General features: G+C 42.2%; 1 protein-coding gene across 1 annotated transcript; it reads right to left on the bottom strand.

Annotated features, from left to right (window-relative positions):
• Window positions 1–282: 282 nt before the first annotated feature.
• On the bottom strand, window positions 283–15,034 carry LOC112110645 (cholesterol 7-alpha-monooxygenase). Its single transcript, XM_024205743.1, has 6 exons — window positions 14,955–15,034; window positions 11,703–11,943; window positions 7,680–8,290; window positions 5,967–6,097; window positions 1,621–1,796; window positions 283–781 (listed from the first exon to the last, which is right to left on the bottom strand). The coding sequence occupies exons 1-6, from the start codon at window positions 15,032–15,034 to the stop codon at window positions 482–484; spliced, it is 1,539 nt and encodes a 512-aa protein (XP_024061511.1). The 3' UTR covers window positions 283–481.
• Window positions 15,035–26,788: the final 11,754 nt, after the last annotated feature.

The raw sequence follows: 26,788 nt of genomic DNA on the forward strand, positions 1-26,788 counted from the left end.
GCAGTTTCACTAAAACGTGAAACATTTTGTAGGTTTTCCTCAAAAATTGTGCTAGTTTTTCATGAAAACATAAAGCATTTTCCACAGGCACAAAACAAAAATGTCCTGCCATTATACAACAAAAATGTTACAATAATGAAAAAAATAAGACCTTTCATCTGTGAAAATGGCAAAAAAATTGTTTACAAGCAAATATGGGGAAATTATTTAACTCAGAGGGCAATATTCTTACTCCATTCACAGGAAGAAGTTGTGTTTGCTGGCAAAAAAGAAAATGTATGCCTGATTCCCCAATACAAAAATCTCAGTTTGCCTATGATAACCCTGGTGAAAGGAAAAACAACCATTTCTGTAATCCCTACCAGCACTGTGTGATGTTCACATTGCATTAGCATTATGGTGTAATCTGTTTAGGGTTTTTAGATCAATGATAATCTGAATACTGATTTTTTTTCCCCTATAGGTAAAATGTTTTATATATTCACAGACATTTTAATCTGTACTTGAAATGAATGTCATTAGTTGGTTGTAAAATACCCAGCCCTGCTCGGGATTGGTCTAAAGAAGGACATGGCACATTGCTGTCAAGAAGCTCGATTTCAAAGTATGAAAGTACCAAAGTCAAAAACTGTTTGATTTCATGGACAGCAAATAATCTTCCAGGACATTTTGCTATTCCTGATCCAAATGGCATGTAATAATATCTTAACTTGTGACCGTTGCGATAGAAGATAGTCTTTTCTTCTCCATTCTCATCGAGATAGCGATCATACTTGAATGTCTGTAATGAAAGTTGAAAGTTTAATGTCTATTAGAGCCAGATTATGCAGGGCGGGGGGGATGTGCAACCGCACTGACACAATGCCTCTTGGGAAGAGCACCCAATGCACAGTATGCTCCTCCTCTGTAGCTAGGGTGACCAGATGTCCCGATTTTATAGGGACAGTCCTGATTTTTGGGTCTTTTTCTTATATAGGCTCCTATTACCCCCTACCCCCATCCCGATTTTTCACACTTGCTGTCTGCTCACCCTATCTGTAGCTGGCCATGCCTCCAGTCCGCCAAACCCTTTTGGGAGAGGTTAGCCTCTGCAAGGCCCCTTACCCTGAGCAGCTCTTGCAATTGGGGTAGCAGAATACCAGCCCCTGTGCAGGGGCATCAGTGTTGGAAAGCTTTTCACACCTCTACTTGTCTTTTACTGACCCACACAGAGGACAGCTACAATCTAGCTTTTTGTACATGTGTCCAAATTGGAAGTCTTTCCCACTTCCCTCATCACCACTGTATGTCCTTAAGGACTTCCCCTTCTCTTGTCCTCACTTGAAACATCACAACATGGTGGCTGAGGAAGGTTGAAGGGAACTGCCTTTAAACCTATCAACACTACTTTTTTTCTCAGCCAAAGAATTTTCTGCAGAGTGATGGAAGGTCAGTGCTGATTTTGCTGCCTCCACTGCACTCCCCATCCCTTCCTGTTCAGGGAGTTCCCAGGCATAAATCCAGGACCTGTGTGGTAGAGTGAAGCACGGGGGCACTGAGGCCTTATTAACCTTATGCCTTATTAACAGGCAGTTAACATCTCCTGGAACAGGGAGTTTGTATGTCCCTGTAATTACTCACCAAGGGATCAGCATAGATGTCTGGATCAAAGTGCAGCAGCTGAGGATAAAGAGCTACAATGTCATCTTTGCGGATGTTGTAGGAGTCGTTATCCAAATGCAAAGTGAAATCCTCCTTAGCAACTCTGACAGTCATGGATGCACTGGACAACCTCATTGCTTCCTTGATAATACTATCTGTAGAGAGAGAAAAAGAAAATGATTAATATGAAAAAAAATTATGTATCCCCTTGAGGGGTGGGGGGGAGTTGCACAGTTTAAATTGCCTGTAATCTTCTATAACATGCAATATTATGGAGAGAAGGAAACTGCTAAAATGAATAGAGCAAAGAAAACAGCGTAAGAGGTTGATAAAGAGAAGAATTCCCCTAAGTTTTATTTGCAACCATCAAATTTCATTTAATATGGAAACTATTTTATTACTAATATGGAAATTATGCATCTTCATATATACGTATATGAATAGCACATTTGCATTGATTTTATTTATACACACACACACACACACACACACACCAGTTCTAGCCATTCATATTGTTTTGGAGCATAAAATGTACAGGTTAAGTATCACCAGAGCCTGCAATACATAACAGACCACTAACTGGTGAAGCACCATTGTTGGACAAAGCACTGAGAATATAAAGTAAGGAACACTGTTGCAGTGGCATTCAGAAAGGAGCAGCTCAGCTCAGTCTGGGCTGACTGAGGGAGGAGAGCAATTGAGTGCAGCAGTCTCCTACTGAGAAGTCACCAGAACTCCAAGCTGTTGGGACCAAGCCTCCTAAGCAAGCTGCTGGAAGCCCATCAATTACAGGAGCTGAGGGTGACAACTCACTGTCACCATGGGAAGAGGCTCCGGAGATGAACTGGGGAGGATGCTAAGGGAGATCCCAAGACTGAGTTGTGACAGCAACGGAAGTACAGGGAACAGGGGTAGGAAATGACCCAGGGGGCATGAGTAAGTGTACCAGATCCTAGGCCACATATATGGTCCCTGGGTCAGGCCCCAGTGGAGTGGGGGGGGCTGGGTTTCCCTACCCCCTCTCCTTTGGGACTATAGCCAGTAGGCAGAGCAGCCCTCATCTCTCTGGGCAATACTGCTGTGATCTGTAGCCACTAGGCAGAGCGGCCATAGACACTTGGCACTAGGCATTACTGCCAGTCTAGGGCACCCAGGCAGCCCTCAACAAATGGTAATAACATTTCCCTAACTCGATTAGAAGTAGCTCACCTATTGCATCCTAGGACTGAATTACCCTTTTTCATGGCCGCATCACACTGGCGACTCATAGTCATCCTATGATGGACAAATACTCTGTTGCTTCCAACTGATAATTCTCCATCTTACAGCAAAATCTCTTATTATTCCCAAATTCATGATCTTGCACTTTGCACTATTACATTTCATCCTATTTCTATTACTCCAGTTTTCAATGTTGTCCAAATCTTCTTATATGATATCCTGGTCCTACTCTGCTTTGGTAATACCTCCCAACTTTGTGTCATCTGCAAATTTTATTAGCACACTCCCACTTTTTGTGCCAAGGTAATTAATGAAATAATAAATAAGACTGGTCAAGACCAATCCTTGAGGAACTCTACTAGTAACCTCCCTTCTGCCTGACAGTTCACCTTTCAGTATAACCTGTTCTAGTCTCCCCTTTAACCAGTTCCTTATCCACCTTTCAGTTCTCATATTAATCCCCGTCTTCTTCAATTTAACTAATAATTTCCCATATGCAACTGTATCAAATATTTTACTGAAATACAGGTAGATTGGATTTCCTTTTCCTAGAAAACTGATTGTCTTTGCAAAGAAAGAGATCGGGTTGGTCTGGTACGCTCTACCTTTTGTAAAACCATGTTGTGTGTTGTCCCAATTTCCATTTATCTCTCTGTCTTTAATTACTCCCTCTTTCAAGATTTGTTCTAAGACCTTGCATACAACTGAGGTCAAACTTAGCAAGCCATAGTTTCCTGGCTCCCTTTTTTTCCCTTTCTTAAGTATAGGTACTATATGTGCAATTCTCTAGACATAGGGTACGACCGCTGAGTTTATTGATTCATTAAAAATCCTTGCTTTTGGTGTTTGCAATTTCATGTGCCAGTTCCTTTAATATTTTTAGATGGAGATTATTCAGCCTCCTTGATTTGATCCCATTAACCTGTCTGAGTTTGGCTTCCATCTCAGATTTGGTAACTTCTACTTGCATATCCTTGTTTCCATTAGCCACCCTGCCACTGCCCCAGCCTCGTCAATGCCCTTATTAAAAACTGAGGCAAAGTATTCACTTAGGTGTTGGGCCATACCTAGTTTATCGTTAATCTTCACCCTGTCCTCAGGGTTTAGCAGTCCCACTTCTTCTTTTCTTGGTTCCTTTTTTATTTATGTGGCTAAAGAACACTTTACTATTGGTTTTAATTTCCTTTGCAACATCCAGCTCTGCTTGGCTTTTGGAAGTTCTCGCTTTATCCCTACACTTTCAGACTTCCAAGAGGTAAGAACATAAGAATAGCCATAATTGGTCAGACCAATGGTCCATCGAGCCCAGTATCCTGTTTTCCGACAGTGGCCAGTGCCAGATGCTTCAAAGGGAATGAACAGAACAGGGCAATTGAGTGATCCATCCCCTGTTGTCCAGTCCCAGCATCTGGCAGTCAGAGGCTTAGGGACACCAGATTATGGGGCTGAGACCCTGACTCTTTTGGCTAAAGGTCCATCAATGGCTAATCTTCCATGAATTTATCTAATTCTTTTTTTAATCCAGTTATACTTTTGGCCTTCATAACATCCACTGGCAATGAATTCCACACATTGACTGTGCTTTGTGTGAAGAAGTTTGTTCTAAACCTGCTGCTTGTTAATTTCATTCAGTGACCCCTGGTAGCTTTTCTTGCCAAGCCATCCCTTCTTCCATTCCTTGTGGTCTTTCTGCTTTCTCTTAACCCATTTCAGATGCTTGTTCATCCAGTTTGGTCTGCAACCTTTCCCTATGCGTTTTTCTGAAGTTTGACTTCAGTCCAGTCAACTTGCCTAACTAATTCTCTTAATATTTTAAAGTTTTCCCTTTTGAAATCAAGGACCCTAGTTTGTAGACCTATTTTTGTTTATCATGCCAACTTCAAGTGTTTAAAAGACAATTTGATCCTAAAAAGAAAACTGTGTCCTGGATCACTCTTCCCAGGGAAACAAACAAGGAAAGGGGCTGGATAGGGAGAAAACTGACAAGATCCCTTTGTGGCCTCCCTCTAGAATTATTCTTCAGCAGGATTTTCCTCACCATTGTGGAAAAAGAACAGTTCCACCACCTGAAATTGCAGGTCCCTCAGTACGCAGCTCCTAGCCCTACCTTCAGCTCTCCCCTACCCAACCACTCTCCAGCTGTGGGCTCCTACTCCCCTGGAGGATTTTGGGGATGGGAGGATACTGCAGCAGAGGTGGCTGACATCTCTTTGCCCTATGAGGGAGTAGTGAGATCTGTTCAGAGGCAACACTCTGTGCTGATCATCTTGGGAGGACACTCCACTTTCCTCCCAGGGAAACGTTAGAAACTGGAGGCACAAAATACTTGAGACTGGGGAATGATCCTGCACTGAGATGTGGAATGGAATAAAGACGATGGAGAAAGATGTGGAGAAAAAAAATCAGAATAGTGTGGCAGTATCTTCCTAAGCCTTAGTGCTCAAGGGAGGAGAATGATATTGACAAAAAGGAACAATGCTTCTAAAAAAAGTTACATTGAACCTCCCCACACCAGTAATTATAGGGCAAAAATTTCAATAGCTGTAAGGCCCAGATCCTCACAAGTATTTAGGCTCCTAACTTTCATTGAAATTAACAGGGGTCTAAGTGACTTGGGGGTGAGCTCCTCAGTCACTTGGGTGCTTTGGAAAATGTTACCCATATTTTAAAAAATATGCATCATAATAATAATGCTTTTAGTCATGTTAGAAATTCATTGTTTAACATTCCTCAAGCATTAGTTACAACTCCAAATATGATAAGATCCTTCTGTTTGATCTTAGCCCTTTTAAAAAAACAAAAACAAAATACAACCTTACTTTGACTTACCTATAGATCACTGGTGCTGCATGACATAGTACTTAAGCATAACTCATACATGAAATTATATGGGGAAAAATGGGATTCACTTCAAAATTATGATAATCCCCACACCACAGACCTCAGGACTGCTGAGAAATTTGGCCTTTGCTAACTAAGGATATAGTGTAGCTTTATTATCCTGCTGTTGGATAGTCATTTAGCATTTCATAGCAAATGTTTTATTGACTATAGATAGAAAAATATCTGGGTGTTCCTGGTAGTGTTACATGTGATGACCATACCTAATACTGGCATATTATCCAGTTGTTTTCGATTCAAGGAGATACATTTGCCATCTAAGTCGATCTTTTCACCAGCATTTCCCAGTGTTTTTTGCACCTCTTCAGTAGCTGCTTTCATTGCTTCTGGGCTCCTAAAATCAATATACCAGAAACAAAAATATTTCTTACTTGTAACTTAAGTAACATACAAAAGGTTTGCTGTTAAATATGATATTCATTTTTTCCTGTCTACAGTGTAGTTTGTTAATCCATGGATGTAAACCTGGTAAAACAAAAAAACTACGTAAAAATCTAGAGTAAAAATATAAGTATACTTATTATATTGGAAAAATCCTGGTTGTTCAAAACACTGAAAAGATCTTCAAAGATTTGGTTCAGTATCCAATTTTGAGCAAGACCAAATTAATGTGTATAATGCTGTTAAATAATGACATCTCGGTTAAGCAATGCCAAGAATAAGGAATATAGCGATCAATCCTAGATTAGGAGATAGCCCCATTGCAGCTAAAAATCTAGGAGAGAGATCATAGATCACATTCACATTATCAGCTGCCCTGGCGTGTATCCAGTTGGATAATTACATTCTGCCTACCAAAAAATAAAAATAAAAAAAATACCTCCCCGTAGTTTAAATTAAATAACGTAGCCTTCACTTTCTGGTCTTCCATACAGATATGGCAGATGTTTGTAATGGATGACATGATTTTAAACAGATATACAGGTTGTAATCCCACAGTCCTTGGGGGGGCACAGAACTTCCATGGAAATCAATGGGTGTGCCCAATGACTTCAGGATCAGAATTTGTAAAATTAATAGACCCCTTATGGATTTTTGAATGAAATGTGCTAGTTAAAGCTCAATCATTATCATTAGCAGGTAGGTATGGTGTTCTTTAATTTTAAGTCAATTTATGACAGAAATGTAGGCAGGCGGTGTAAAGGCTCATCTTGAAAAGTACAGATTTAGAAATTTAGCCTGAGATTTTTTTTAAGACATGTAGGGGATTTGGATGCAGTGGAGTTACATCAAAGTGAAAACAGGGTAGCAGAGTGAAGAATTAGGACCTATTAGTCAGATCCTAAGATGGTGCAAATTGGTATAGCTCCATTAACTTCAACAGTGCTACATCAATATAGGCTCTGCAGAAGCCTAGCTTTTTTTTTTCTGTAAAGCAGCCAATATATATCTGTGAATCCAAAAGATGGGCAGATAAACAAAAGTGTGCAATAAAACCTTGTCTATTCTAGGGAAACGATCTAAAAATGTCCCGCTGGACCTAATGTTGGGAGCCCTAGTGTAATCAAGGCTTCCACAGCCACTGGTGATTTTAATATTGTGTTGTTTAGATTTGCTCTGAAGGTTTAATTGACATAGCGTTAAAAGCATCTGTGGCTGCAGGAGTCTTGTCTATACCAGGGCTCACAGCATTGGACGAGACATTTTTAGTAAATGTCTCTAATGCAGAAAAACCCTATGTGGGACCATCTCCTTCCCTGGGCTGCATGAGCGGGGTTTCTGTGGGGGTCTTACTCATGCAGGACAAAATCCTGGGCCTGCAGAAATCTATAGGAGTTTTGCCATTGACATCAGCGGGACCTGGATTTGACATTCATCCAAGAGCAGAATTTGACCCTTAATGCTGAGACAATTTCTGAGTGGCAACAAAGCCAAGAAGTTATTTTACTTCGGAAACTGCAAACACAGCTACTTACCTAATAAGATAGAATAAGCTCCAGAAAGTAGCAGGTATTGTGTTAGCTTGTGAAGCCCATAGTACAGCCAGGTGGGTTTTTGCTTTTTCCTTATCATCAAAAGTCGACAGAGTGTCATTTAAGAACATACGGAGAGTGACGAGCTCAGAGATGTTGTTCCTTTTTCTGAGGTTCTCATGGAACAGAGCCTCTGCCAGCTTCTCCCGTGCATTGTGGGCGCTCTTGAACACATGGATAGGCACGCCTGCGACAAGGGCTGGGAAGATTTTATCAAACTCCTTGAAGTTTTCAAGAGCATTTAGAATAAGTGCTCTCTGGGTTTCCCGCTGAGATAGATTCTTGTCTTGGGTTGAATTAAACTCTGTACCAAAAAGCGTTAAAAAGCCAGATTCAAACATCACCCGGCAACAGAACGCGTAAAGCCCATCTGTTACCCAGTTGTTGGAATGCAGTTTAGATGTACTTGATTGCAGCATGACATATTGTAGGTTTTCCGTCATAGCTTCAATGAGGGAATTCAGGGCATTACCTTGCAGGGTTCTAATGAAAGTCTGGTGCATATTTTCAGTGGTGTTTCCATCACGTGGGTCAATACTCCCATGTCCAAAAGCCTGCCACCAAATAAATTGCATGTAAGATAAATGAGGATCATCACAATCTTGGTAAATAATCATTTACAAGGGAAATCATAGCCAATATGTCATCTTCATAATTTAACACAGGGACATATAGTAAGAACCGTCAACTCTGTAAAGTGATAATTGGCCACAAGTCTTCGTAAGTATTAAATAAGCACACAAAAATAGTCTATGATATATGCTTATACATAAATAAGTACGATCACTTAGGGTATGTTTGCACTCCAGTAAAACATCCACGACTGGCCTGGATCAGCTAGCCTGAATGTCTACACTGCAGTTTCATAGCCTCACAGCCCAAGCCACGCAAGCCTGCCATGGGTGTTTTATTGCAGTGTAGACATATCCTTAGGGATTCAGTTAGTTCCCATTGGGAATCTTTTCACTGACTTCAATAAGAGTTTGATTGGGCCCTTAGTTGACCAGATAGTTTTTAAAGGGTTAGGGCCTAATTCTCCAAAGTGCTAAGCATCTCCTGAGAAGTGCTGAGTGCCCTCAATTTCCATTGTCATTAAAGGGAGTGAACACACTCTGCAGCTTGCAAGATAGGGACCTTACTGGATGAAAGCACAGACAGAAAATGATGTTAAGCTGCAGTTAAGCTTGAGAGTACATTTCAGCAACTTAACGGTAAAAAAATTACAAGGATATTGTATTTGTCCCCAAAACAAGCATTACAAACCCAGGCAATTGAGTTGAAGTTTAATTCAAAATAAAACTAGACACATTAAGGTATGGTAATTCACAGTGAAGGCACCCAAGCAACCTGAACTCTGCTGTGTAGTGACACCATGCAATAGTCACATAAGGTATGTGTACACTGCAATTAAAAACCCACAGCTGGCCTATGCCAGCTGACTTGGGCTCATAGGACTCGGGCAAAGGGTCTGTTTAGCAGCAGTGTAAACATTCCAGCTTGGGCTGGAGCCCAGGCTCTAGGACTCCGTGAGGCCGGGGGGAGGCGTCCCAGATCTCGGACTCCAGCTCAAGCCCGAACATCTATACTGCATTTAAACAGCCCCTTAGCCATAGGTGGCACGTGAGAAGCTCCCTAGCAGTGGGGGGGCCCACCGGCGCCTGAACTATGGCCCCGGCCTCCACTCCATCCTGAGGCTCTGCCCCTGCTCAGCCTCTTCCCCGCGAGGCTAGGGTGACCAGATGTCCCGATTTTATAGGGACACTTCTGATATTTGGGGCGTTGTCTTATATAGGTGCCTATTACCCTCACCCTCTGTTCTGATTTTTCACACTTGCTATCTGGTCACCCTACCTGAGGCTCCGCCCCCACTCTGCCTCTTCGCATCTTCGCTCTGCCTCTTCCCCTGAGGGCCCTGCACCTGCCACTCGCTCCTCTCCGCCCCCTCTCCCAAGTCCCCCTGCCCCCTGTTCTCTGCCCCCTCTCCCAAGGACCCCTCTCCCAAGGACCCCGCCTGCTGATTGCTCCTCTCCGCCCCCCCTCTCTTGAGGACACCCCGCCTATCACTGCTTGTCTTTCTCTGCCCCTATTCCCGAGGGCCCCCCGCCCACCACTCGCTCTTCTCCACCCACTCCCCCGAGGCCTCCCGCCCACTGCTCACTCCTTTCTGCCCCCTCCTGCCTTAGGGGCAAGCGACAGGGGCAGAGAGAAGCAGGCAGGGGGCTTTTGGAGAGGAGGCAGAGTGGGGGCAGGAAGAGGCGGAGTGAGGGTGGGGCCTCAGGGGGAAGAGGTGCAGCGCCGGTGGGGCCTCAGGGGGAAGATGTGCAGCGCGGGTGGGGCCATGGGGGAAAAGGCCAAGTAGGAGCAGGGCCTTAGGGCAGAGCATGGGAAGGCCACAGTCCAGACACCGGTGGCGCCCCCACTTCTCAGAAGCTTCCAGCAGCAGTGCTCCAAAGGCGGCTGGCCAGCCTGACTCCAAAGGGAGGTGTGTCGCATCCATCATTTCTTGCCCTGTTTGGGGAGGCTTAGTCTCCACAAGCCTCTTATACCTGCTGCCCATGCCCTTAGCCCAAGCCTCACGAGCCCAAGTCAGCTGGCATGGGCCAGCCACAGATGTCCAACTGCAGTGTAGACATAGGGTAGGTCTACACTTACCCAGTAGTTTGGCGGCAAGCAAATGGAACTTCTGGGTTCGACTTATTGCGTCTTGTCTGGACGCAATAAGTCGAACCCGGAAGTGCTCGCCGTCGACTGCGGTACTCCAGCTCGACGAGAGGAGTACGCGAAGTCGACGGGGGAGCCTGCCTGACGCGTCTGGACCGAGGTAAGTTCGAACTAAGGTACTTCAAACTTCAGCTACGTTATTCACGTAGCTGAAGTTGCGTACCTTAGTTCGAATTGGGGGGTTAGTGTAGACCTGCCCTTAGCCTGAGTTATGATTAAGGCATTTTAGTGTTTGTGGTCTGAGATAAGATTAAACTGATTTGTAAAGACACATTCTATTTTATAGAGGTATATTTGCTTCTCAGGGTGTCATTGCAAGGCAAATAAAGGAATAAATCAATAGTGACAAAAGTCATTACCACCTAAGTGTTGTTTGAGGTCCTCAGTGAAATGAGTGTGTGGATTAATCTAGAATTTAGATTCTAGGACACAGGCTTCCACATTACACAGCCAACACCATAACTGTTATTCTGTTGGCAGAAAGGCCAAGATTTGAATGGGCCTGAATGAGACTTCCAGAGGTGATCCCTCCAACTAGTGACTGAAGAACAATGCTAGGCTAATGGGAAGAAACTTGTACTGATGGGAGTCTATGCCAGATCTGCTCTGTGGATATACAGAGGATTTCAGTTTCCAGGGCTGCTAATCTGGCATCTTTCACAAGCAGTACATTTGTTTTTAAAATTAGTCAATTCAATATAAATTCACAATAGTGCAAACCATCTTGTGCTGTACTTTTGTTCTAGTATTTTTGTGAGATTACATAACTAAATAATGTCATTCTTGGATAGGGTGACCAGACAGCAAGTATGAAAAATCAGGACAGTGAGTGGGGGATAATAGGAGCCTATATAAGAAAAAGACCCAAAAATCGGGACTGTCCCTATAAAACCGAGACATCTGGTCACCTTATTCTTGGATAACCTAAATCTGTTTTTGCAAAACCCATTGTTATTTATATTAAGGAATAAAATATCTGACACATTGCCATGGCTGGGATGATTTAGTTGGTGTTGACCCTGCTTTGAGCAGGGGATTTGACTAGATGACTTCCTGAGGTCTCTTCCAACCCTAATCTTCTATGATTCTATGATTTGAGCCAGGAGACAAACTATCTTTCAGACAGACAGACATACTGAAAAGTCACATATAGATTAACTAGGTACAGAATGACTTGACCATGTTGATTTTTTCATAGTAAATATTAAAATATATTAAAATACTACAGTTATTGTAAAGCAGTACCTTTGCAGAAGCAGCGAAGTGGAACTTTTTCCAGTCCAAATGCCTTCCTTGGCGCATCACTGAATGGTATGAAAAAGGGTCAGTGAGAAAATGAACATATTTTCCAGCCACTTTGCAAGTGAAAATGTGCCCATATTTCTTTTGTCTTGCTTTGAGAAATTCAAGAGGGTTGGCACCAAATTGCAAAGCGCAGCCCAGATATGGAAGTAGCCCATTTTCCACTGGCGGCTCACCTGGACGCCTACAAGTTACAAACAAATGTTACAAATTAGGGTTATAAATTAAGACCTGTCCTTCAGTTTGGCCAGCTAAATAAGATTGTGATACCAGTTTATTTATAACATTCAGTTTCTATCAGTGTTAATGGGAAATTGCCCTCCTTTTCATAATAAATCCATTATGAGGTCTATAGTATATTAGAAAGAATGATCTTAAGCCTACAGAAGCCTTATTAGAATCCAATAATAACAAAAAATGTACTTAAGCTATATCATTCTAGCTTTTATTTTTTACATTTGGGTAGGTTCTTTTTCACCATTTAAAATGTAACATTCTATTCATTGCAAGCAGAATTGTGCCTTAAATAAATACCCCGTCCCAGCAGTTAATATTGCCTGGGATATTCTTGTTGTTGGAGCCCATCCCAGTACTTTTCAGGACCTGTGGCAAAGCTTGCTCAGTACAGGAGCTCTCCTACCTGAACTGATTTCTCAGGACAGTCTGCCAGAGCCCTAGTTTGGCAGCTTTCATGGCATGATGAAAGGGCCATTTATTTGCTTTATCTTTTGGTTACTCAGTTTTTGTTTGTTTTTTGTCATTTTATTTGCTTTTTCCTGACAACCTGTCTGCTGATATTTCTGATTTGTAGGTAACCTGCTGTAGGGCCCAGTCTTACCAACCCATTCTGAGCTGAGTATAGAGAGCTGGTCTCCCAAAAAATGGTTTTTGAAACAAATGAAAATATTCAGGAAAAGTTTCACTTTTGGTAGAAACTCTCCAGTTTTTCAACAAGAAATTTGAAACCTGAAAAATTTCTCTGTTTAAAAAAAAAAATAAAAAAAATCTGTGTTAACAAACAAATTAAGATTCATTTTTGGGGACACTAAAAGCTTATACTAAAAACCAAAATGTTTGCTGTACGTGGGTTTTGAATATGAAAAGTGTTTGGTTTCCAGCTCTTCAGTGGAAACTATATAAAATTTTCATGGGAAAGTTTAGACAACCACTTTTTTGAAAATGTGTTGTGAAAAATAATTGCCAATCTCTTCCTTATAACATGCAAGTAGTCCCACTGACTTCAATGGGATTATTCAGGCAAATAGGCAATCCTCATGTGAGTAATGCTTTGCAGAATGAGGTCTAGAATTTCTGGTTTGTAGTTTCTGTAAGTAAGGATCCACACTTGCTCTCATTAAAGTCATTGGCTCAGCTCTCATTGACTTTATCAGGCAATGAGCACCTAGGGCCTCATCCTGTTCCAGCAGAAGTCAGTGGCAAAGCTCCTTAAGTAGCGTAGGTTCAGCCCCTCTAGAGCCTGATCCTAGGAGTTGCTGAAGACCTGATAGTTGCTTCAGTGTCCTCAATACCACTTGGGAGTTGAGGATGCATGGCACTTTGCAAGAATCAGCCCCTTAGTTGCTCTGCAAATTCTAAAATAGATAACATTACCTCAAATACACACTCAATTAAGACTGTATAAAAAACAAACTTATTACTAACAGTTCTAATGGACAGAAAGAAAGGAGGAATTGAAGATGGATGAACAAACATCATTTGGACCTCCAGAGACACGAAGATGGGATTATTTCATTTATTTGGTCGGTCTTTGGCTTGCAAAATTCTCTAGCACACTGAATGCTGAGCCCTTTGAACCCACCAAAGAAAGAGTATTACAGCATTGTTTGCACATTCTACTTGGATCTGATCCTGCACCATTGAAATCAATGGGAGTTTTGCCCACAGGCCCCATTTCAACAAAGCACTTAAGCACATGCTTAAAATTAAGCATGTGATCAGGTGCTTTGTTGAACTGGGATCCAAACAACTATATTCCTGGATATGGACACCCACAGTAAGTCACTAATAACTTTTAAATACTACGTGTCAGAGTCATAGAGTTTAAAGTCAGAAGGGACCACAGGGCGGTCTGCGCCGTTAAGCACCTGCAGCGCTAGGGAGCAGCAGGCTGTGGTTTAAGGAGAAGCCCAGCAAGCACGTGTTGGGAACTAGCTGATCTAGCTAAGCAGCAGCTAATGACTGGATCTGATTCTCTGCTGGATCAGCTGGTTCCCAAAAGCTGCCTGCTGGGCTTCTCTTTAAGCCACAGCCTGCTGCTCCCTAACTCTGCAGACCCTTAAAGGGGCAGACCATCCTGCTACAATCACCTCTTAATCTAACCTGTATAGTATAGGCCACAACACCACCCAGCACCTGTACACTAAACTCAACAACCAAGATGAAGCCAAAGTATTACAACTTACAGAAGATCACTATTCCCCAGATCAAAGATGCTGCTAACATTTCAGGCAATCTGAGTGAAATTTCAGGAGTTTCAAGTGGAAAGGAGTAGCTAACAGTTTGGTACACTTTAAAAACAGAGCGTGATGCAAAAGACAAGTCAAAGAGACACTTTTTATAGTAAATATATTCATGAATTTCTTTGTTTCTGTACAGAGCACATGCCAGTAGGATAAAGGCTTGAGAGTATTTACTCAATACAGTAAACAAGCCAAATGGTAATCAGCATTAAAAGTAGGAGTTCAATATTGCTACAGTCCAGATTAAACTACATTGATACAGAAAATAAAATGGAAAAAGGTACAAGGAATAAAACAGTCATCTGTACATCAGAAGCATAAACATGTAGGATCTGATTTCTCAAAAATAGTGAGCACCTGCAAATCCTATTGATTTCAACAGAAGCTGCACATACTAAGCACTTCTGAAAATCAGACCCAAATTATGATTATTTATAATGGCATTTACAAATGGATTCCTCTCTCTTTGTATCTCTGTCTTCTGTTAGTCATGAATATGGATTTGCATAGCCTGCTTGGTTTTTGTTTTTTTTTAATTTATGTACACAAAAATGCCATTATAATATAAAGATTTCAAAGAACAAACACCAGCATCACCACTGTTATCCTTTACTTATCAATCTGCCAATGTTCAGACAAGTTTTATCTCAGCTATATACACACACTATCTTTTTACAGAAATTAGCGTTGGGATATGTTTAAAAAGAAACCTTACCTCCTTCTTATTCCCAGAATAAACCAAAAACAACAGCATAGTATCACCACTATTCCCCAGATCAAAGATGCTGCTAACATTTCAGGCAATTACAGTGAAATGTCAAGTCAAAACGAGTAGCTTGGTACACTTTAAAGACTGAGAGTGATGCAAACGACAAATCAAACAGCCACTTTTTATATAGATCAGGGGCACCAATTTACTTAATTGAACTTAAATAACCTAGGCAAGCTATTAATTAACCATTTCTGGACAGAAGCTATTATGTCTTCATTCTGACTGATATCTCCATAAAAAAAACTTGAGAGGATTAATCTATACAGTTGCAGAGATGGCCTTGAGCTGGTATCAGTAGAGGTTCCAAAGTAATCAAAGAGCTGTAATAGTTGATAATTTGAAGGTCTCTCAGGTGTGTTTTGATCTGTCATGTAGATTTATCAACTATAGTTTATAGTTCAAGTTTAGCAATACATGAGCTGGTGCCCCAAGTACTTACCATAGTTCCCTGACTCTTCTGCCACGGTACCCTACTCACCTAATGCTCACCCTGCAGATTGACTAAATTTTCAAGGGAGTCAGGGGAAGATTTTGGCTAGGAATGAGAGATAAATGGGAAGAAAAAGACTGTTTTCCCTCTCCAATCATCTATCACTGTCAAACTGAAAAGCATTGACACAGTTATAGCAGAGGGCAGAGGTAGGAGAAAACAGCATTAGCTCATTTTGCTGTTTCTGACTAGTCTCAGCCTCCCTCTCCCTCCTCCAGTCTAGCTCTTACCTCCTGATCTATCTTCTTCCCCCCTGTCTGTACACCACCAATTTAGTCAAGATCTTGGCTGGATCTGGGCACTCTGGTCCATTCTCTCCACTCACCTACACTCAATTCTGCCATTTCCCTCCCCTTTCAGAAACTTTGACCCCATCAGATTCTCCATCTAACCTAACCCATTCCTGCTCAGAAATCTCCTTCAGCCTGACCCCACAATATTCCAGATCTTCTTTCCCCTTAGCTCAAAACCTAGAACTCATCCTTTCCTACTCATCTCACATATAGCTCTGAAGCCCCTCCCCCTTTGACCTCACTCTTCCCTCTGGCTCAAAATCCAAGGTCCTGTTCATCTAAACGTCCAGGCTCAAAACCTTTTCCTGTGCTACCTACTTCACTATAGACGCAGAACTTCTGGAGCTCAGAAACATCCTTCCATCCCACCTGACTCAGAAACTGTTCCTCTCTCATCCTTACCACTCTGTACCCACCTACCCCTCACACACACACTATTAGAACCTGTCTGGGGCTGCTGACTGATTCTTGCTGGCTCACTAGCACCATCTTGGATAAAAATAAGTGGGAGTGGCTTTCTGGGCAGAGGTGACTAGGGTCTGAGACAGAGAGGTTCTGGAGGGAATTCCTAAGAGCAGCCTAGCTTATTCTGTTATTATTATTTTGACTCCCAATAAAAGAAGAACCCAGGGAGAAGGGTCAGTCTGAGCACTAATCCAGTATGTGTGCGTGTGTGTGTTCTGATATCAGGGTACTCCCTCTGCTTAGCGAGGGGTAAGGATTCAGAGTAGTCACCTACTCTTTGCATTCTTTAGTGACTCAATGGTAGGTTTTAGGGGCCTATTCTCAAGAAATGGAAATTCAATCTAATCTTAAAGGGAATTCCACTGAGAAAGGGCTACTTGATTATATGACCGTGTCATTACACATCTGCTTTTTCTTGTCAATAGTCTGATTTCCGAGTGATATATTACAAGACCAAAGGTAGAGTAGTTTATCACAATGAGGACACTGGATCTCCAATGCGGAAAAGGGAGTGGCTGTAATATTGCTGTTATAATACAACTGTAATCAATAAAAATTAAGCTTTGATTGTAGTTCAGACTCTTGCCAATAGGAGCTCAAATCTTGGCATCCCACCAATATCAGCAATGGCATTTGGACAATTTAGAAGATTCAGATAGTAAGTGATATCTCATCAGTCATTTGGGACCTCACTTATTTTTTTTAAAAAAAGCTGAAGATCTACAGTCATTTTGTAGGCTCACCTCTGTGCTTATTTTTGCATGTGCCCTTACAGTAAATGAACATGAAATTGGGTACATGTGAGCACTTTATCCCAGCTCACTATATGGTGATTGTCATTAAAATGCCAACATTTTCCAGTAGTTCTCAAGCTTTACTGTCTAAGACACAACAGTATTTCCCTCTACTTAGAACATGTGTTGAGAAATAGCCCTGGCACTAAAATGTTTTATAGCAATTATCTGGTTTGTATGTAAATGGAAATTCCTGATATGCACTTGCAAGATATAGTTAGAAGATATGTGCTTCTAATGGTTTTGCAAATTTATGCAAATGTATACACATTTACAATCTACTACCATTTTGTTAGAGGGTATCACAGGTGTGGTAGCTGTTCACAGTATAATTATTGGATGTAGCAGAGGACTTAGCCCACCAGCTTCATATCCTTCCATAAAGTCCTAATTGACTCAGAAACCCTGCTAACTCTTCTCCACCACATGAAAAGCATCCCAACCTTCTCATTCCCACCACACCACACAAAAGTGATGAGTTGGTTAGAACTGTGTAAAACTAGTGTGGATTTTAGGAATTTTTGGGGCGATTCATTGTGTGGTTTTTAATATTCATCTAATTTTGTGAACCATGAAATTTTGAGGACCCAGAGACTTTTCTTCCTTTCTAAATATCATGTTGTGCAATTCACTTCTATGTGAAATTTCCCACTCAGGAGATTTGCTCCAGAAGCATGGTGGAAATGTCAGTGGGAGTTTTCCTTTTGTAAAAGTACTGCAGAATTTGGCCCTTGGGCAAAACTCCCAGAGCAAAGCCAGAGTCAGCAGACTGAAAATCTGATGGATAGAAATCTCCTTATCCCACGTCCCCTTGCTCCAAATTCCAGGCAGGCTGTGGGGCTGCAAATAGCCCTTAACTATGCTATTGTATTTGAGGCAATTTTAAATTTTCTTTAACAAAGAAAAAAATCATTTAAAAAAAAAGAGTTCCCTCTCTCTGTCTGAAGGCTGTCTCCTTCTGCATGTCAGCTGAAAGTTCGATCTCACATCCCTTTGTAACTAAGCTTACAGGCTACTCCTTATATCCTCTTCTGGCCACCACTTTGTATGACTCATGTTCCTTACTCCCACTCTACCAAGCTGGTAATTTCCATTATGGGAAATTTGCACATTGAGCAATAAGATAAAACCCTTTCAATTCTGGATGTCACTTTATGCAAAACAATGTCTCTCTTCTTCCCATGTACAGGTCTTAGTCTTTTGTTTAGCAAAACATTTTTCAATAAATAAGGGGCGTGTCTGCAAAAATTTCTGCCTCCTATGAGCTGGAAGGTCATCTAGCAGTAATAGGATTTATTCATATAACAGATATTGACCTATTTTATTTTAAGATCATTGGCTCACGACAGCATAATACATACATCTAGATAGTTCTGTCACACCTGCTCCTTATTTCCTGACTTGTGTAGGTACAGTACAATGCGATAATGTCATTATGCCTTTCACAAACTGGATTCAGCTACTCCAGAAGAAGGAGCAGCAAGTCTAAAAGTAGCAGCCTTTTGATTTCTCCATGTACTATAGAAATCAAATTGTGCAAGGCAGGGAATTATGGAGAAACTTGATGCCAGTCTGTCAGGAATCAGAGCCTGCAGCAGAGCCAGTCTGGAAGAAGGGCTGGGAGCTGAGAGTCTCCAGGCAACCTAATAAACGCAGCTGGCCTATAACAGGCTGTCTCATTGGCTTCACCACCTGATTGGTTTGAAAGAGTCAGGAGACCAACTCTTAAGCCCAGCAGCAGCAGCAGTTCACTGGCTGCTCAAAGCATTTGCCCATGGCTGTGGTAGCTCCTACTTCTGCCTAGCATCACTCCAGGTAACTAGGCACAACCACCCATATCCTGGTCACTGGCACCTTGAGGAGTTACCTTGATCTGGTGACTCTGGATTCTACAAAGGACAATATCTCTCTGACAGAGATAGTGGAAGCCCTACAGACCTCGCAGGCCCATGTTGCCACCCTGCAGGTGCAGAATGGAGTCATGCAAGTTCAAGCCAAACCTCCTTCAGTTCCAAACCCCACTGCCAGTGAGCCCAAGCTCCCCATACCTGACAAGTTCAATAGCAATTGCCACACTGGGTTTTCTGGGTTCCTAAATCGGTATCTGCTCCTATTTCTACTGTGACCACAGTTGTACCCCACTGACCAAGCCTGAGTGGAATTGATTATGAGCCTGCTTACTGGGGAGGCCGTGGCTTGGGTGTCTCCATTCCTGGAAAACTCAAGCCCCCTTCTGGGACAATTTGAAGACATTCTTTGAGTTTTGGCAGTGATCTTCAGTGATCTGAGACATGAGTATATGGCCGAAGCCACACATCAGGTGCTACCGCAGAGAGGCTAAATATGCAGCAGAGTTCCATGCTTGATAATAGATACCAAGTGAAATGAGGCTGCCTGGCATTATCATTTCCAGCTTGGCCTAAATGATGATATTAAAGATGAACTGGCCTGGGTGGAATCCCCGTCCAGCCTGGATCCCTTAGCTGAACTATGCATCAAGATTGACAATTACCTGACTGAATGCAGCCAAGAAAAAAGATGGTCCTCCTGGCTCCTGCCAGCCTTCTGGCTCTGCACTCCCATCACTACTCCCTTCTCTGTCACCTGAACCCATTGAAGTTGATCCTCAATTTTGGCAAATTAGGGGATGGCTCCAGTAACTGGTGGACTGGGAAGGTTATGGTCTGGACAAGCAGTTTTCAAGTATGTAAAAGGTTGTTATAAGGAGGAGGACAAGAAACAATGGGCTTAAATTGCGCAAGGGCAATTTAGGTTGGACATTAAGAAAAACTTCCTAACTGTCAGGGTGGTTAAGCCCTGGAATAAAATGCCTAGGGAGGTTGTGGAATCTCCATCATTGGAGATTTTTAAGAACAGGTTAGACAATCACCTGTCAGGAATGGTCTAGATCAGGGGTGAGCAACCTTTCAGAAGTGGTGTGCCGAGTCTTCATTTATTCACTCTAATTTAAGGTTTCGCGTGCCAGTAATACATTTTAACGTTTTTCGAAGGTCTCTCTCTATAAGTCTATAATATATAAACTATTGTTGTATGTAAAGTAAATAAAGTTTTTGAAATGTTTAAAAAGCTTCATTTAAAATTAAATTAAAATGCAGAGCCCCCCGGACTGGTGGCCAGGACCCGGGCAGTGTGAGTGCCACTGAAAATCAGCTCGCGTGCTGCCTTCGGCACATGAGCCATAGGTTGCCTACCCCTGGTCTAGATAGTCCTGCCATGAATGCAGGGGACTGGACTATCTGACCTCTCGAGGTCCCTTCTGGTTCTATGATTCTGTGATTCTTGGGAACTGGTAGAGAACATCCATGCCCTAGACCTTTTTGTAAGAGTTCCATCGGAAGTACCCCAAGAAACCAGGCCTAGAGGCGCCCTGGAGCAGGCAGGGGATTACAGTCAGGAAGCATGGCCTGCAGCAGAATCAGTCTCCAGGCAACCGAATGAGTGCAGCCGGCCTGTAATAGGCTGCCTGATTGGCTACACCACCCGATTGATTGGAAGAGTCAGCAGACCAGCTCTGAAGCCCAGCAACAGTTCAGCAGCTGCTCAAAGCATTCAGCTGTGTCTGCAATAGCTCCTGTGCCTGCATATTCCCAGCACTGCCCCTGCCTGGCCTCACTCCAGGTGACCCTTGGCTCCAGTTTTTGACTTCAACTCTGACTTGCCTCTGACTCTGGGCTCTGATTCCTGACTACCAACTTCTGCTCTGGCCAGTAAGCCTGACTCCTGCCCTAGCCACTGGTCCGACCATCCACATCTCGATCAGTGACACAGCCTACCTCGATTGCTGTTACAGGCAGGGGAGTCAAATTCATGCCCACTTTTTCTTAAGAGAAAATATTTTGTAACACCACAAATAAAATACCACTATGGCTGATCGCACAGATATGCCTAGCACAATTATTGGATACTCAATAATACTAGAGGGCTGCACATGTTGTTTATGTGAGCCACACTGTATGCCAGGGGTTCTCAAACTGGGGGGTTGGAACTCCTCAAGGGGTCGCAAGGTGTTTACATGGGGGTCGCGAGCTGTCAGCTCTGTGGAGCTGACAGCCCCGAGCCCCCATTAAATTAAATTAACCCCCCCTTTTAATGTATAAGGGGGGGGTCACACTCAGAGGCTTGCTGTGTGAAAGGGGTCATCAATACAAAAACTTTGAAAACCATTGCTGTACACCCAAGGAAAGAGATTAATTTATGAAACTCCTGCCTGTGATGTGTAAGCAGCAGCAAAAGACACCAGAGAGATTCCTCTGCTGGCAGCACCCAATAGGCCATTGGGAGCCTTTATTTTTATTTTTTATTTATTTTTTCCCCTCTCGCTTATACAAGTGGAAACCAGGTGTGATATTAAGCCAGAAAGGGTTAAACGACTAGCAAGCTAAATGACCCAAATTCAACTTGTAGAGACATGTTAGAAAAGTATGTAAATGGTAACTAGGGCCATTTCATGTTAAATAGACTAAAGCTTTGAAATGCAAACCTGTATTGTTAGAGAATTAGAGGTAATAGTAATTGTATGTATTAACTTATATCTTGTTAGATGTTAACCATATAAACAGATGGTTCCTGTCTGTTACTATATCTATTGATTCAGAGATCAAAAGGGAATATTAACATTTAGATGAAACCTGAATGTAATAATTTCATTGTCTATATTTCTCTTTGAAGTTTGTAGTAAATTGTCTATGAACTGCTTAATGGATAATTACCATATGCTAATGAATGCAACTAGTTACCTGTGTATACATAGAAAATAGGTGATTCTACTTAAGTCACAATGCTTCACCCAAGGAACACCTCTTGTCAAGAGGCTGTCAATAGCCTGCCAGAGTTCTGTAAAAAGAACTCTTGGGCCCTGATCCTTTTATCTCAGATGTGCTTAGGCTTCATCAGAGGAAGTTTGAGATCTTCAGTCCCATCTGGATCACCCTGATATTGGACATTGGACTGTAACCTATGGACTAATTCTGAAAGAACTCTTTGCAACTCTAAAGCTCACCATCTCTACTATGAAGCTGACCTAAGAACTCTATTCATATCTGTATGTATAACGATCTTTTAACCAATACTCTCTTTTCTTTTAAAATAAATTTTAGCTTAATTAATAAGAATTAGCTGTAAGCGTGTATTTGGGTAAGATCCAAGATATTTATTAACCTGGTGGGTAATGTGTCCAATCCTTTTAGATTGGTAGAACTTTTTATATGACGAACAAGATTTTCAGTGACCGTCATCATATTTGACTTAGCTGTCTGGGTGGGAGCTCAAGGCTGGGTTGCTTTAAGGGAACTGTGGTTTTTGGCTTCTGGGTAACCAGTAAGGTATTATAGAAGCTTGTTGAATCTAAGGCTTGGTCTACACTTACCCCCCAAGTCGAAGTAAGGTACGCAAATTCAGCTACGTGAATAACGTAGCTGAATTCGACATACCTTACTTCGAACTTACCGCGGTTCAGACGCGGTCCACACACGGCAGGCAGGCTCCCCGTCGACTCCGCGGTACTCCTCTCGTTGAGCTGGAGTACCGCAGTCGACGGGGATCACTTCCTGGTTCGATTTATCGCGTCCAGACCAGACGCGATAAATCGAACTCGGAACTTCGATCCCCAGCCGCCGAACTAGCGCGGCAGTGTAGACCAGCCCTAAGTATTAGAATAACCACCAGTTTGAGGGATTGTCTGCCCTATTCTTTGCAATTTGCTCTGAGCAATCTCAGTGTGCCCTCTCTCCGGGACTCTGGTCAGACCAGGCATTTCTAGCTTTTCCATTTTCACCAAAATTAATGGGGTTCTGCCCTTTGATGCCTAGAACATTCCCTGGAGTTTTGGAATTGATTGGATGCAGTGTTCAAAAGATATCGCCTTACAGGCAGACAAACAGAGAAATGCCATCACATTGAGTGCAGGCCAGGGCCTTGTTTTATTTGGCCAATAACTTTCTACTTTAAAAAAAGTAGTCATGGTATACCTTTAGCATGACTTTGGCCCTAATATTTTTAATAGGATTTGTCAGTTTAACTGCTCGTGCCTTAGAAATATTGGTTAGAAAGAGTGGTGCAGATCTGCAATACATTGATTTGTTTGATGACAATTAGTATGGACTAAACTGTACTAGAAAACAGGGTTTCTGTTTTTTAAGCAATTGGATTTCATTCAACCTTTTCTTGAAAAAACAAATATTTTTAACAGCCTCTCCTGCCACAGTGTCCCAGTCCTGCTCTGCGTTGTGCTATCCAGTGAATACCTGTCCAGCCCTAAAGACAACATGGAGAGGGATTCCTGGTACTACAATGCACCCCAGACCCAACAGGAAAGCCCACTAGAGGGTATAGATGGAGTCAGTGCACATACTGTGATTGATAGCATGCACTAGCGACAGGCCGATATTAGCAGTAATAAGATACAACTAGCAGCACTTCCATCTTGGCCATGAGTCAGAGCCCAGAGTATATGGGTTAAATTGTGCCTTTAATGTCACAGTTTTGAGGAGGAGGGGATGTGGAGCTATACTGCCCATAAAAAGAGCACCAGAGAGATTATGCCAATTTCTCCTGGAGCCACTCCTACACATGGGGGATGATGCATACCTTGCAGCAGACATTGATCTGCCGAGAATGCTCCTGCTCTACTCTGTGGGCCAATGCGGAGGAGCAAGCAAGGTCACGAATTTCTTATGGCAGCCTGAGCAAGTAGTCCCTGCTCTCGCCACAGTGCAGGCAAAGGAACTGCTATTGTTCCCTAGAAACCTACACAAGGTGTAGGGGAGCTTCTTCACCTGTGTGCAGCTGCTCAGGCGCCCCTAACAGTCCAGCTTTATGTGTAGCTGAGACTATGTTGCTTCCTCTGCCCTCAGGGCTCCCACCAGTAATGTCATGATTTGACCCATAATATTTAGAGAGAGTGTATAAAATGGGCATAATTTGTTCCCCATTAGTGATAGCCTCATAACTCGGGAGCAGTGGAGCATAGCAGGGAAAGGAGTGAATTATGAGAAGTGGCAATAAGCAATGTACTTAGATGCTGCTTATTATAATTTCTGTTTGTGCAGTGATGGTTGATAACAAATGTCCCTGGTGAAGAGACACTTTGCCTTTTGCTGCTTTTCCCTATATATTTTGTGAGATCTCTGTTAACATCAGCTATCAAAAGAACCAGAGAAAGCAATACAAAAAGAAAGCTGTAGCTCACAGTAAGCAACAGATTGTATTGTTATGGCATTGCAACCAGAAGATACAATTACATCAGTGAAATATGTAAAACCTATGTTGGAAACTTGAATAATAAAGAATGAAAGCGGGAAACAAAAGTTTAGAACAGTCGCAAGATATCTGCTTCTAGCTCAGCATCCTCTTACTTGTCTGTAAAGTGACTGATTACATAACATCTCCACCTAGTGGCATTCCATGAACTGGCACTTGAATAATGTATTCTACAGCAATAATAGAAACAACGAGGAGTCCTTGTGGCATCTTATAGACTAACAAACTTATTTGGGCATAAGCTTCATAAGCTTTTGTGGGCTAGAACTAGCAGTAATAGAATTTACCTCTTGATATTTGTGGGGTTTATTTCCATTACTATAAGTGCCTTTTGGAAGGACAATTGTATCCTCCTTTAAAAGTATTCTTCTTCTTTGTAAAATAAATATAGGGCTTTTGAAAGTTTATTGTACTAATAGCACTTGAGAAGGAAGTCTTTATTTTAGTCAGACTAAAGGTAGTTTAGGCAGGTAGTGGAAAGGGAGCCTTCCCCACACTACAGTGCCAGTTTAGCTCACCTCTGTCTTTGAGGGTTCAGATAAAATCCTGGCCTCACTGGAATCAATGCAAGAGTTGCTGCTGACTTCCATAGGGCCAGGATTTCCTCCTTCCTCTCTAGTAATGAGCAAGCAGTTCGGTCTGTACTAATAGCCCATCCTGGGAGGGAATGATCAGCACTAGTCTGCTTCTTCCCTATTGCACTTCAACTTCTGCTGATTTTCCCCATTTCAAAGGGAAAACTTATTGTTAGGAGATGAGATTGTGACACCAAAGGTAGTTTGTTGCATCCTCCACTTCCCCATTATTTTCTCTGCCTCCTTCTGGCTCTGTTGGTGCCCCATAATAGATTATTGTTACCTTTGGATTATGTGTTAGGGTTGTGATATCAGAGGTAAATTGACCAAAAACTAGCTTACTATTCTTTTTCAGTCTTCGCCTTCTTCCTTAGACTGTGGAACAGTCTCAAAGGAAGTGGAGAAGACCCATTTTTGAAGCATTTGAAAGGAGACTGAGTAAAGTACTAGCAAATATGCCATAGAGAACAATCCTGCATTGCCCTGGTAAAGTACTAGATGACCTTTAAAAATTTTATTAAAGCAAATGCTAAAATTATCTAATACACAGGTTAAGGAATAATATACTTCTGGGTATAATGCTTAAATTATCCAAAAGTACAAAGTTTGGTTTAAAAGTAATAAAATACTTATAGTACATAATCTGCACTATCCCAAATTAAGGTTAATACATTTAACAATACTGTTTAGATATTAGCATCCAAATATTCTGGTACATCACTCATAAAAGGTTATACTAATAGTAGCTTGTGGAAAACAAATACAGCAATGAGTGTAGATTGTCCCTCAGTAATTCAGAATTTAGGATAGGTAGTCCCTCAGTAAATACAATCCACCAGAGAAGTATTTCAGCCACTCTAGCACCTACTTACCGGTTTGCTTATGAACGTTTCCATATAAGAAGTAGAACATTGACCATTTTATACAGCAGTATTTCAGTTTCACTGATGAAAAAATTGTAGTGGATGTGCAGCTGCTATGTAATGATCTAGAAATAATGATGGGTAATAATCTTATGAATACAGTATGGGACCTGGTTAATCAGGTCAGTCATTATATAGCTATATTGGGTTACTGGGCTTTCGTGTATGAAAGTGGTGTTTTAGTTTAACAGGGAGCTGTTCGATATACAAGGAAGAAGACAACACAATGGTTTTAGATAAACAGCTTCCTAACAAACACTTGGGAATGATTACAAAACAGCTGACCTTTTAGCAGTGAAAATGCTACTTCCAGGCTGCAGCTCAGTTACTGACACATTGAGCAGTTAAAAAGACTCCCTGGAGAGAGGGCTGCGGAGAAGGGGGGTGAGGAGTTGTTAGCGAGCTGGTCGCCTAGGGGACAGTCACAGAGACTGCAGGAATATCTGAAGCAGTGGGGGGCTTCCCAAACTTCCAGGCAATGGTAATCCTTAGGCAAGATAGGCATGGGTGTAAACTGTTCTTCATTGTGCAGTCTTTTGTTCTGAAATGCTTTGGTTCTAAATAAACTATCCTTTGCTTTAAGAAGGCTATCTGGTCACTGGATATCAGTGGTCTCAGCTCCAGGAGGGTAGAGAGCTGCAGGTATTGAACCTAACAAGTCAGGCAGAGGGGACTGCAGCCCTGGGCCTGGTCTGAGAATGAGCGAATCACGTGATTCTGCCCCAAAAGAAGTGATGGCTTGAGGCCTGAGAGGGGGGAACTCAGAGACCAGAGGGGGTCAGAGGTGCAGGTAGCCTGGTATCTGTGACAAAAGTCACCAGGCCTTATGTTAACAGTTGGTATAAGTCTCAGACTATGTCTACACTACGCAGCTTTTAGTGACAGGGCTGTGTCGCTACAGCCAGCGCAGTGTAGCCACTGTTTGTCAGCTTTCTTGCTGACAAAAACCTTCCACCCCC

Source organism: Terrapene carolina, unplaced genomic scaffold (assembly GCF_002925995.2).
Source record: "Terrapene carolina triunguis isolate 2854851 unplaced genomic scaffold, T_m_triunguis-2.0 Scaffold58, whole genome shotgun sequence".
Lineage (NCBI taxonomy): Eukaryota > Metazoa > Chordata > Testudines > Emydidae > Terrapene > Terrapene triunguis.

Excerpts from the sequence above, each read along its gene's own strand:
- LOC112110645 (XM_024205743.1), bottom strand. The coding sequence starts at position 15,034 with ATGTTAGCAGCATCTTTGATCTGGGGAATAGTGGTGATACTATGCTGT. Across the intron at positions 8,291-11,702 it reads ACTTCGCTGCTTCTGCAAAG|GCTTTTGGACATGGGAGTAT; the intron begins GTACTGCTTTAC and ends ATTTGGTGGCAG. Across the intron at positions 1,797-5,966 it reads GGATAATATGCCAGTATTAG|ATAGTATTATCAAGGAAGCA; the intron begins GTATGGTCATCA and ends CTCTCTCTACAG.